At 40.3% G+C, this 13418-nt stretch overlaps 1 protein-coding gene and 1 long non-coding RNA gene across 6 annotated transcripts in view; one reads left to right on the forward strand and one right to left on the reverse strand.

Annotated features, from left to right (window-relative positions):
- Positions 1 to 13418, forward strand: part of LOC118145816 (uncharacterized) — a 167323-nt gene that overhangs the window by 69136 nt on the left and 84769 nt on the right. The window lies entirely within an intron of this gene.
- Positions 1 to 13418, reverse strand: part of SBF2 (SET binding factor 2) — a 495691-nt gene that overhangs the window by 46537 nt on the left and 435736 nt on the right. For 2 of the 4 annotated variants that reach the window (XM_054242059.2, XM_017977899.4), the window contains 3 exons: positions 10904 to 11100; positions 8409 to 8549; positions 7269 to 7364 (listed from right to left, as the gene is read on the reverse strand). In XM_054242059.2, coding sequence (XP_054098034.1) covers positions 7269 to 7364; positions 8409 to 8549; positions 10904 to 11100 — 434 coding nt within the window. The remainder of the gene's footprint in view (positions 1 to 7268; positions 7365 to 8408; positions 8550 to 10903; positions 11101 to 13418) is intronic. The other 2 variants (XM_054242060.2, XM_002755039.7) reach the window with 1 other exon arrangement.

Genomic DNA, 13418 nt, shown 5'->3' on the forward strand with positions numbered 1-13418 from the left:
CTGTTGTGACTCATTATTATATCTTGAATCCTATTATTTGCAAGAGCGAAAACAGGGATATTAAATGAAAAACATTAAGGACTTCCCCCAGATAGAGGCTCATCAATGAAAAACTGCTGAGTTTTGGCCAATTAGTAGAAAATCAGCAGTGATAAAATGGCCAGTACTGATATGGGGCCAGAAGGGGGCTTTGAGAATTATAATCCCATCTGGAAGTCATTTTAACCAAAGGAATTAGACTACTGCATTGGTTGTTGGTGGTGAGGTCTACTTAGATTTCCTGAATGATCTGTAGATGTTCTGGGCACTTAACACCAGCAAAGCGTCTCAAGCAGTGTTTTTCCAAACTGCAGTATCCTCCTTGTGGCTTGGGAAATCACTTTAGTAGGTCAAATCAGTATCTTTTTAAAAAGTGAAACATTACAGTTGAAAATACTAATGAGCACTGCATGTGGTACAGATGAATACTGTTTCACAAAACTTTGGTTTCAGTATATACATGATACATTTTGCATGTGCCTTAGTACTACCTGAATTGTGATATAAAATGAATAGGCATATATACAAACAGGTATAAAATGCATTTCTTACTGAAAGTCATGATAAAAAAAGTTTGAAAGTCACTGGCTAGACCTAGGGCATAGCCTTCCATCTCCTGCCTTAGGTCAGTAAGGCTCAGAGCAATTCAAATGCGAATACCGACTTTCTGCAGAGTATTAGGCAATGGCAATGACAACAGTAACTATAATAATGACAACTAACATTTATTAAAATGCTACTAGGGGCTAGTTACTAAGTTAAATGTTTTACATATATTATTGTTCATTCCTCATAACTACTTGAAAGATCTATATTATTTATTCCTTAATTTTAAAGATGAAGACAGAGAATTAAGAGTTTCCCTAATTTGCACATTGCAAGTAGTGGGACTTTGGTTTGAATCAGAATGTAACTAAACTCTTAATGTACTGCTACCTGAGGAACCATGTGACCTTGGGCCCAATCAGTAGGAACTGGCTAAGGGGACTGACTGCTTCACGGATGATACAGCGCCATTCATTTTCCCCATAGGAATGCATTATTATTTAGAGAACCAGTGTTTCCTTTGCACTGGTATAATTTCCCCTCCACTATGTTCAGACCAAAGAGGAGAAGGAAAAGAGATGCTTAGGTCACATGTGGGTCCTTATTCATCACTGTGATCTTATACCTGGCCCAGTGCATGGAGACCCAGATATATTCACTAAATATATCTGCACTGATAAGATGCAACACTCAACTAATTCTAGTCCCAATTATATTAATATTTGCTGTGTGGCCTTAGCCAGGTCACTTAATCTCCCTGGACCTCTTTATATACCTATCTTGGAGGTTATTTCAATGATAAAATTATACATGTAGAGAAACTTAAAATGTAAGGGATGAAAAATTAAAAAGCTGCCTCCATGTGGTTACTTCTCAAATATACCTGACTATTATATTTTGGTATTTGAGAGGCAGTACTGATTTTTCTCAAGGCATTTCTCTACTAAATAAAGACATTTATCTAAGTTGTAAGTATATGTGCTTCACCCATTGGGCTTAAATGTTGTTTTAATTTTAAATGAAAAACAATGTGATCTATTCACTTCTTACTTTTAAAGTGGTTCTTGTGTGAAAAAGGATGCATCCCCTGCATTAGGAACTCACCAACATGCATGCTGAATGCAAAGTGATTGTCCTGACTGAAGAAAGGGTGAAGGTCAATTTTAACCCTGGCTCGTCAGACCAGGAGAGGCACACGGTGAAAATAACGTAAGAAAACTAGGAACTAAGACTGTATGACAATGAAAGGACTGAAAAGTATTGTGAAAACAGAGAAGAAAAAACAAAAAGGTTAGGGAGAAGAACTGGGGGTAGGGTAAAAATAAATAAAAAGAAGAAGAAAAAGAATTAAATGATAGGAGGCTCCTCCCACAGCGGTACGTAACTCTGGAAGAATGAAGAGACTGTACTGTGAGTAGGTACAAGGAAATGCATTGCTTGCAGGGCATGGGTGTGTTTATACCTAGTCTTGCCCTGGCCAATCTGAATGTGTGTCTGCCTGGCATGTTCATGTTAACAGAGAATCTTTTGAGACTTCCTTAACTTGCTTGTCCCAGTCCATTCCTCCTACTTTGAGGAGGAATGACACTATCAGAAGAAACACAGAAAGCAGGTCTACAGATCACAGAGAACGTTGAAGGTGTCAGGAGACAGCAGTATCTCTTTGTCCAATTCATCACTGGGACTTCAGAAGGTTTCGGAGGCTTTGGGAGTGAAAAGTTAAGAGATGGAGTAAAAGAGTGAGATTTGCATTTCTGGATTTTAGCTTAAGATGCCAAAATGACAAGTACCTGGTTAGGAGTAAAAACTGTCATAAGGAAACAAGCCAAATGCACAGTAATTTTCAGCAGAAAGTACTTGAGAAGGGTGTCAGAAATAATAATTATAGCCTCGGATATGCATATAGTGGTCATAAGTTAAATAGGAGATTTTAAACTGAAAAGTTAAATACAGCCTTCTGGTGACTTTAGGCATCTTCAGGATTAGCAAAGAATGGAGTCATGATAAGAATATAACCACTACGGGGAATACCCTTGTATAAAAGAAGCCAAGAGTTGGAGGCCGACATTAAAAAAAGAGATGGTAATGTAATTGAAAAAGATTGTTGAGGCTGGGTGCAGTGGCTCACACCTGTAATAACAGCACTTTGGGAGGCTGGGGTGAGGGGATCATGAGGTCAGGAGATCGAGACGATCCTGACCAACATGGTGAAACCCGTCTCTATTAAAAATGCAAAAATTAGCTGGGTATGGTGGTGCGTGCCTGTACTCCCAGCTACTTGGGAGGCTGAGGCAGGAGAATCACTTGAACCTGGGAGTTGGAGGTTGCCGCAAGCTAAGATCGTGTCACTGCACTCCAGCCTGGCGACAGAGCAAGTCTCTGTCTAAAAAAAAAAAAAAAAAAAAGAAAAAGACTGTTGAAAATCCATGAGCCTTAGGTGCCAACAGAAAAGGAGAGACAATTTTGCAGCTACAATTTATACTACAGGCCACTCGGCCAAATGCTGGCATAGATAACATGGTGATGTGTACAATGGCAAAATACAAGATCGGGTTGCAGGGTGGGAGGGCTTCATTTAACTAGACATCTGCTGAAAGTTGCATTCTCTACAAGTTGAGTGGAAAAATTACTGACTTGCCTTGCTGACAGTACAAACTTTCACATAAATAAAGCAGTAAGGGCAAAGGCATCTCAAACCAAATTCTGACAAGCAAGAGTGCTTAGCAACTGAAATACCAGGAACCTTAGAGAAAGTCACTGTTCTATATTTTAGTTCGAATCCACCGAGAAAGAAATGATGAGAAGAATGAAGTCTGTATCTTAAACTTTAAAATTATAGTACTCTAAAAATTCATAAAAATGATACATATGACTGTAATGGGTTGAACTGTGTCCCCCTCCCAAAATTTATAGTAGGTCCTAACCCCCAGTACCTCAGAATATATATAATTAGTTAAGATGAGGTCATACTGGAGTAGAATGAGCCCCTAATTCAGTATGACTGGTGTGCTTATAAAAGGAGAAATTGGAGCGAGACACAGAGGGAGAATGCCATGTGAAGATAAAGGCGGAGATTTAGGTGTGATGCTTCCAGAAGCCAAGCAATGCCAAAGATGGCCAGCAAACCTTCAGAAGCTAGGAGGAAGGCATGGAACAGATTCCTCCTCACAGCCCTCAGAGGGAACCAACCCTCCGGACACCTTGATCTTGGACTTTCAGCTTCCAGAACCGTGAGACTATAGTTGTTTAAGCCACCAGTTTGTGGCACTTTGTTATGGTAGCCCTAGGAAACCAATACAACTTCAAGGACTGACACATTAATGGGAGTGATGACTGAAGAAGGTGGAAAGCTCTTAGGAAATCCTGCAGTTACAGAAAGTTCTGATGAGGCAGGAAAAGAAAGTATCCAAGAAACCAATATGACTACTAGGAGATGTGTATGGTTTTCAAAACGGAAAAAAGTCGATTTTGTAAAGTAGAACCTTTATGTTGATGCTGACCCAAATTCTAGGAATGGATTATCAATGGACTATTTATAATTACTTAAGAAAAAGTGGCCGGGGTGGTGGCTCACGTCTGTAATCCCAGCACTTTGGGAGGCCGAGGCAGGTGGATCAGGAGATCAGGAGTGCAAGACCAGCCTGGCCAAGATGGTGAAATCCCATCTCTACTAAAAATACAGAAATTAGCTGGGTGTGGTGGCGGGTGCCTGTAATCCCAGCTACTTGGGAGGCTGAGGCAGGAGGAGAATCCCTTGACCCCAGGAGGCAGAGCTTACAGTGAGCTGAGATCGCACCACGGCACTCTAGCCTGGGTGACAGACCAAGACTCCATCTCAAAAAGAAAAAGCACTGACTCCTATAATAAGTCATGGCAAAATAACCGTAAAAACCCTTTGTGATGCAGTTAATTGTTTGAAAGACTGGCAAATATTGGATTAAAAGGATTGACAAAGATTTAGAAATATGGGCCTGGTGAGTTTTAGGGAGAAGACCCATAACTAGTACAGATGAACAGATTGATCTTTTTCTTCAGAGAGGTATATATTATTTTGCTGTAGGTCTTTGCCCTTAGCTCTGGCTTGTTCAACATATTTTTAAACAAAGAATCACATGACAACAATGATCAAATCTATGGATGATAAAAAGCCTGCAAAAACAGCAAATGCACTGGTACACAGAATCAGGATCGAAAGGTCTAAAATATCCACATCCAAAACCATGACATTTTCTACTTATAGCACTGCTAGTAGGTCCAAAAAGCAAACATCAAGACCAGTATATTTTTAAGAACAGCACATGTGAAGCAGACAGTGATTTAAAATGATACTAATCTCCACATGGGTTAACCTAGTGATGGGGCTCTGCCCATTGCCAATGCAGTTTTAGGCTCTGTGAGCACCTAGAGTTCTGGGTTCAATTCTGTGGAGTGTTCAGGGTGATAAGGTTGGTGAGTGGACTACAACCATTTGAACTGGGGATATTTAGAGTTAACTAAAGGCAGGAAAAGAAAGCATCCAATGGACCAATATGACTACTAGGAGATATGTATGGTTTTCAAAAGGGGAAAAAGTGAATTTTGTAGAAAGCCTGGTACGAGTTTTTTTTTTTTTTTTTTTTTTTGAGACAGAGTTTTGCTCTGTTACCCAGGCTGGAGTGCAATGGCGTGATCTCGGCTCACTGCAACCTCCGCCTCCTGGGTTCAGGCAATTCTCCTGTCTCAGCCTCCTGAGTAGCTGGGATTACAGGCACGCGCCACCGTGCCCAGCTAATTTTTTGTATTTTTAGTAGCGACGGGGTTTCACCATGTTGACCAGGACGGTCTTGATCTCTTAACCTCGTGATCCACCCGCCTCGGCTTCCCAAAGTGCTGGGATTACAGGCTTCAGCCACCGTGCCCAGCCAAGAGGTTTTTGTGAAGATATTCGTGTAGGAGATTAGACTTACTTTCTAACCTCAGAGGACAGAACTAGGGCCAATATGTAAAAGTGGTAGTCAATATGAGAAAGCAACACGTAGAGTTGCTCACAAATGCAAGGGATTCTTTTGGGGGAAGAAATGAGTTTCCCATTACTGATGACATTCAAGAGAAACAAGATTACCTACTTAGTGTGTGTGATTGATTGATAGACAGTTCTGCTCTTGTTGCCCAGGGTGAAATGCAATGGTGTGATCTTGGCTCACTACAACATCCGCCTCCAGGGTTCAAGCGATTCTCCTGCCTCAGTCTCCTGAGTAGCTGGGACAACAGGTGCACACCACCACACCTGGCTAATTTTAGTACTTTTAGTAGAGACGAGGTTTTACCACATTGGCCAGGCTGGTCTCGAACTCCTGACCTCAGATGATCCACTCGCCTCAGCCTCCCAAATTGCTGGGATTACAGGCATGTACCACCGCACCCAGTCTACTTACTACGTTTTTAAGGGAGTTCAGCATTATATAGGGGTGAGAGGAAGAGTCTAAGATTCTGTGACTCCATTGTGAGACAGTGGGACTTTACAGTTGAGATATCTGGGGCCAGGTGCTTTCTCACACCTATAATCCCAACACTCTGGGAAGCCCAGGTGGGAGGACTGCTTCAGGCCAGGAGTTTAAGACCAGCTTGGGCAACATAGTGAGCATCATACTGTCTCAAAAAGTATTTTAAAAATTTAGCTGGGTGTGGTGGCATACACCTGTAGTCATAGCTCTTTGGGAACTTGAGGCAGGAGGATTGCTCAAGCCCAGGAGTTTGAGGCTGCAGTTAGCTATGATACTTCCACTGCACTCCACCCTGGGCAACAAAGTGAGACCCTGTCTTAAAAAAAAAAAATCTTGCCAGGTGCAGTGGCTCACGCCTGTAATCCCAGCACTTTGGGAGGCTGAGGCAGGCAGCTCACAAGGTTAGGAATTTGAGTCCAGCCTGACCAACATGGTGAAACCCCGTCTCTACTAAAAATACAAAAATTATCTGGGCATAGTGGCATGTGCCTGTAATGCCAGCTACTCAGGAGGCTGAGGCAGGAGAATTGCTTGAACCCAGGATGCAGAGTTTGGGGTGAGCTGAGATCGTGCCACTGCGCTCCAGCCTGGGTGACAGAGCAAGACTCCACCTCAAAAAAAAAAAAAAAATCTGGTCTGTAATTTCCTCTGCAAAGTGAAACAATTTCACAAAAACTTCCAGAGAACTAAGTGGATGACCTTTGGAGCTTAAAAGAACAAAAACTCAGCCTTTCTCTATTTCTTCATGCCAGCAGCTACCTGGATATCATGATGTCTTATCCTCCAAGCCAGTGTTTCAGAGGACAGTAGCAAAATAAAAGGCCCTGGAATTCCTTGGGTCTGGAATCCCTTTCCTTAACTATCTATACTTCTGTGATTGATTGATCTTTCTGACCTGCAAATCTGGAGTATCATGGAATACTATCAGGGCTGACTCATCATTTAGACATGCTTTCCTTACCTCCTAATGGTCCCAAACTTATCAACGTATATGACATCAGCAATTATTATACTTCTTGTCCCAGGAGACTAAGCTCATCTGTTATCATGCTAGTAGCAAGTTTGACCATTCATTCAGAAGAGGGTAATCGACAACAATTCAAACCATAATTAGTTGATTTAAAATATCAGCTATCTAGAAAAATGTTTTCTGCTTTTAAGCTTGCATCAGTGCTCAGTTATAAAATCAATCTTACTGACCTCCTCGAGCAAAGCTATTGGATGGGTTTACATCCAAATGTCCTGGCACTACCTGCTTAAGCACAGTGGACATTCTTGCAGTCCTCCTTTCAGTCCCTAAAGTCAGCCAAAAAGAAGAACAAAAACCATGTTGTTTGGGTTAACATTACTCAAATGACAAAAAGTTATCTTCATGTGTAGCACGTTTAATTGCTGCCAAACACTGTACTTTTAAGTACCAAAAGCTTTATTAGAGATAACAAGGCAATGTTGTTATTAATCAGAGATAACATAACACACATTTGCAAGATTATAGAGTTAGGTTTGGCAAGTGCAATCAGAATTTAATGATAAATGGAGCAAGGCATGCATGGTGTTACTTTACAAGAAAAGCCACTTTCTGCTTATGTTGAGCTAATTCAAATAGCTGATTAAGCCAAAGAGTCCAACTTCTCAAGTCACATGCTCCTGTGTCTAACACATTAGGGTTACCTCTACATGAACCCTTTGGGGTTCCATCACATGATAACTGAAACAGAATATTAGTACAAGTCTTAATGGCTTCATCCAAATCCAGTGAAAACAAATTGTACTGAAAATTTTAATAGGCTGCAGAAATTTTGCGAATTTCAAGCTTATCCATGATGATTTTAATAAATACACATTTAACAAACATGTTCAACTTACATATTTCACATCATAATATTTTAAAGTCTATGAAAGACAAATATGGGGAAAAAAGGGTGACTTTATTTAAATTCCCCACATCCTCTCTTATTACACTTTTAAAAAGGAAATAACTGGGCTGGGTGTGGTGGCTCACACCTGTAATCCCAATACTTTGGGAGGCTGGGTGGGAAGACTGCTTGAGCCCAGGAGTTTGAGACCAGACTGGGCAACATAGTGAGATCCCATCTCTAAAAATACAAAAAAAGAAATAACCGCGTCTCTAAACTTAGTTACTATTTACTAGACATTAATAGTGGCATATTTCTAAGTAAAAGGAGCTAAACTTAAAACCCTTTAGGGTAAAACTTTTAAGTCTCAAGTCTTGGTGAAGATAGAGTATAACAAATAACAAATAATGGGACAAATAACCCTAGGAACAGAACTGACCTTTCATTAGTAGCTGTCAAGAAGGGAAGCATTATCAAATCTTACCTGGAGACAGAACAAGGGCTGGCCTGACAGTAAGAGTGTTGTTGCCTCTGAGTTTCTGATGGACAGAAACAGCATTCAGTAAGGCCTGCAAGTATTTCTCTTGTTCTATGCTACTGGAAGATTCTAAAGAGGAGGTAGGAGCTATAAAAGGAAAATATATTGAATAAAATAAATTGTCTCTGTGTTAAAAAAAAAAAAAGTATCTATCCTATCTATCTATCTATGCTTATTTTTCTCTATACAGTCTTCAAGTTACCACACCCAAATATAGAAACCAGCCCCACTTAAATTGCCAGTCTATTAAATGGCTAATCCTTCACTGTAATGCTGATTTTACCATACCAACTTCTTGATTGCCATTATCCTTCCAGAAAGAGCCCAGGTCTGGAAAACAGCACAGGGCTATCCTTCCAAGCATAGGTTAGGCTTGGAAGCACAGGGCATAGCTTCTCATTGTCCAAGCAACTCAAAATGAAGATTCACAAACAACAACATCTCCTCGATGACATCCCCCAACCATCCTGACCAGGTTATTGTTTGAGAGTAGGTTCCCTTGACATCCTAGAATGGGTAGAGGTCAGAACTTTCCAATACCACTAACTTTATTTCAATTCTGCCACACAGACCCACAGGGGACATGAGCCTATAAGGATTTGTAGAGGGAAGAGTGGAAGAAGATGGGGAGAAGACAGGAGTAACTACTGCCAGATTCCCTGGGCCTTCTAAAAAAGGAGCAAAAAGTATACACAGATGGAAACAACTGTGAGAGCAATTCTGGGTTGATGGGCATATGAGCCTGGTTTGCCTCAAACAAAACAGAATCACTGAAATCAGCCCAGATGCTTTAAAGAGGCATAGGGATGGACTCACTACAAGGACAATAGATATTTATACAATTTCTTACAAACTGAATAGAAAATAATTAGCATTATTGTATTTTATCAACTCTAATATGTCATCAATTCTAAGATTCACTGTTATTTTATTGCCTAACAATAAAAATTGCCTATCAATACAAAATGTTGCCATTTAAACTATGACACTATTCTTTCTGATCACATGAATTTTAAGATGCACTGCAATTTCAAAGATATTAGTTGTGAGCAAATGTGTGAATTGAATATGAAATATAATAAATTTAGATTTTAAAAATCAGCAACCAGTGGAATAAGTATCAATTTTTTTGCAACTAAAAGCTCAGCGATATGCTTATTGATGTTCCTAAAAGGATTCACTAATTTTACATAACTTACATATTTTATTATTATTTCACTTATTTGAGACAAGGTCTCATTCTTTCACTCAGGCTGGAGTGCAGTGGCGTGATCATGACTCAATACAGCCTTTACCTCATGGGCTCAGGCAATCCTCCCACCTCAGCTTCCTGAATAGCTAGGACTACAGGAGTGTGCTACCATGCCCAGTTAAGTTTTGTATTTTTCTGTAGAGGTGGGGTTTTGCCACGTTGCCGAGGCTGGTCTTGAACTCCTGGGCTTAAGCAATCCTCCCACCTTGGCCTTACAAGTAGCTGGGACTACAGGCATTAGCCATTGCACCTGGCCTCTTCTTAAGTTCCAATATACCCACCAAGTGGCTTGGGAGCACACAGGGTTTCAGAGGAGAAACAGTTAAAAGCCAATTGCCTTCAATTACACCAATAGTGAGACTCCAAGGCAGGTGGAACACTACAGCATTATATATGTGCTGTCCTGAGTCAACCTAATGATCAAAGACATTGGCTGACTTTCAAAAAGGACATGGTTCTACCTGCTAAACCACAGATTCTGAGTTTACCACATTTCCAAAGGTGAAAGAATGCAGCCATCCCTAAACTAGATCTGACATCTTAGTGGCCCACTGTTTAATTTTTTTTTTGAGCATCTATTATGAGGCAGAAGTGATGAGAGAGGTCAGCAAAAATAGCTCCTGAGTTCAAGACCTCAAACATGGTATTCGCAAGTATCCTCAGAAAATGGGACAGCTGTACTTATTATTTCACCAGCCTCCTAAAAACCTCTTTGCTTGAAAGTTCCTGAAGCGGCATTTGGGGTCATTAGTTTGCTGCCTTATGTGTGCGTATGACTTGTAAGAATGAGGATGTATATTTTAGATTACATGGCACAGAATCTCTTCTTGCCTCTGAAGCTGTTAAATGTATTTGGATGCTTCCCAAGAGAAAGAAAAAAGATTTGTATAATCTAGTTTCCATCTGTGGATACTCTGGTTTGCTGGAACGAAAATCGCCTAGAACCAAACTTTATTAATTTCTGTTAAAATCCAAGTACAGACCAGACATATTAAGATGTCAAATTCAATGTGGAGCCTCACACTACCAAATATAGTTCTTGTTTAAGCTGTACATGTTGTATGTAGCAAAGTGGAAAAGTTTGTGTGTGAGACAAGACTTGATGAAAAGGCACCATTCCCAGATGTTACTTCATTTTTAGTAATACCCTTAAGTGAACGGGTGGTAACTGCTGTAGAGAGATGCTTACCGGCCTGAGGAGAGTTCTGAGATTTGAAAAGACCAACGACTCCCTTCCCATGGAATCCTCCAGATCGGAGGAGCAGAGTACCACTTCTTGAGTTCTTCCAACATACAACAGGCAGGCGATTGTGTCGATAGCAGCGGGCTACTCTCGGTAAACTACTGTCCTGTACAGCTTGAGGTACGACTAAAAGGCCAGGATAGCTTCAGAGACACAGAAGGGAGAAGGGAATGATTGGGGGAAGGAACAGAGGGGAAGAGAAGGAGAAAGAAATGAGAGAAGAGGGAGAGAGAATATAAGAATATGAATATTAATATCATAATTTTCTAAGATTCAGAAACATATTAGTTAAAGGATAAGATATATTTATTTATTTTTAAATTTTATTTTCATTTTTGTAGTGACAGGGTCTCATTTTGTTGCCCAGGCTGGTCTCAAACTCCTGGGCTCAAGTGGGAAGCGTCCCAACGTGCTGGGATTCCAGGCATGAGCCATTGTGCCTGGCCAACATATTTCAAATACGGAACTTAGTTTCAGCTCCTGAATTCTTCAGGGATTGAGAAGAAAATCCCTAGATGGTGAAAATAGCTAACTCATCCACTGATCTGTAGTCTTTTTTGAAGAGTCCCTTTCAGTGATATTGCAGACTTCTGCTGAATAAGCTTAGAAAATAAAAGTACTATGTAGAATTATTTAAAAGTCCTCTGTTGAACTATTTCCCTTGCCTTACAATAAGATTAGCAGATTAATATCAACTTTATGAGAATGACAATCAAACTGGCAACAAATCATAGATCACTGAGATGACAGCAGAGGATAGAGCATGCCAATATTAGACTACCTGAGGTGGTGAAAGGCCTAAAAAACCAAACCAAATTATTTTTGGCATAAGAACATATGTTCAAATATCAAATGAGTTTAATTAGTTAATAACACTACATGTTGATACTTATTTTAAAAGATTAGCTTATAAAGATACGGGATATGATGTTAGGAAAACAACATATAAAAGTACATATAGATTAATAAATGCAAGAAGATAGGTGGGTTTCAGAGTCACTTGTTTTTTTTTTGTTTACTTAGAAATATTACACTAAACAGATTTTAAATTTATAACCTCCTAACCACTAATCCTGTATCTTGTTTTTGGTGATTTTTAAATTTTGGTAAAATATGCATAATATAAAATTTACCATGCTATCCTTTTTTAAGTATACGAACCAGTGGCAATTAGTACTTTCACAGTGATGTGCAACTACCACCACTATCCAATTCCAGAACTTCTTTTCCCTTTTCTTGATAAGAACCAGAGCTGAGAAGAGGGAGAGGAAATCCAGTTTATGGTCACATAAATCATAACCTTCAGCTGCCTTACTGAATGCCAAATTAACTTTCCATATTGGAAGCATTCTGAAAGTCTAAGGCTATGGTGTGCTAGGAAGCTGTGGCCTGAATTTTTCTAATACCACAAACTGATGAAAAGACAAAGCTACGGACATAATTAATCACTCATGAAGACTGACAAGGCAGTTCCATAATTAGGACCCTCTATCTGCACTTGAATAAGGGTTTTTCCCAACTTGCTTCCAGATACAATGTGTATTAGATAAGGGAGTCATGTTTAATGTCTCCAGGAGCTGCTTCAATGACTCCTTCCCTCCCTGCCCCCTGTAGTGGCCCATCTCCTCCTCCCACTGTGAATGAGCACCACACACAGACTATGCTCTGTTACATACAAGATCTATGGCTCTCTCCTGCTACCAGACACTGGCTTTCCTAACAACTGGATAGCCCTAGTGCTGGGGCAAATAGTGTTGAGCCTAAAGACCAATAGAAGCGACTCTCAGTACCAGTCTCATTTTGTAATGAAAGATATCAATTTCCCTGCCACCCATTCTAACCCACTACTCAGAGCCTTCAGTTCTGGGCTCCACAGTTAACTCTCAAGAGTTAGACTAGGCTTCAGAAGCTTCTGTGGAAACTTTAATTCAAGCATAATTCACATACAAATGCTCAAAACCTAGGTGATGTCACTACCACCTAGGTCAAGAAATGGACCACTACAAGCATCCAAGAACTTGTATTTCCTCCCAGTCACTATTATCCCCTCTTCCTTAAGGATTACCACTATCCTGCCTGGCACAGTGGCTTACACCTGCAATCCCAGCATGCCGGGAGGCCAAGCTGGGAGGACTGCTAGAGTCTAGGAGTTCGAGACCAGCCTGGGCAACATAGTGAGACCTCTTCTCTACATACATACATACATACATACATAAAAGAAGAAGAAAACCAGCCAGGTTTGGCGGCATGTGCCTAGTCCAAGCTACTTGGGAAGCTGAGGTGGAAGGATCTCCTGAGCCAGGGAGGTTGAGGCTGCAGTAATTTGAAATTGCATCACTGCACTCTGGCCTGGGAGACAGACCAACACCTTGTCTCAAAAAAAAAAAAAAAAAAAAAAAAAAAAATTACTACTATCCTGACTGCTAACAATGTGGGCGAGTTTTGCTTCTTTTTGAATTCT

This window comes from Callithrix jacchus, chromosome 10 (assembly GCF_049354715.1).
Source record: "Callithrix jacchus isolate 240 chromosome 10, calJac240_pri, whole genome shotgun sequence".
Classification (NCBI taxonomy): domain Eukaryota; kingdom Metazoa; phylum Chordata; class Mammalia; order Primates; family Cebidae; genus Callithrix; species Callithrix jacchus.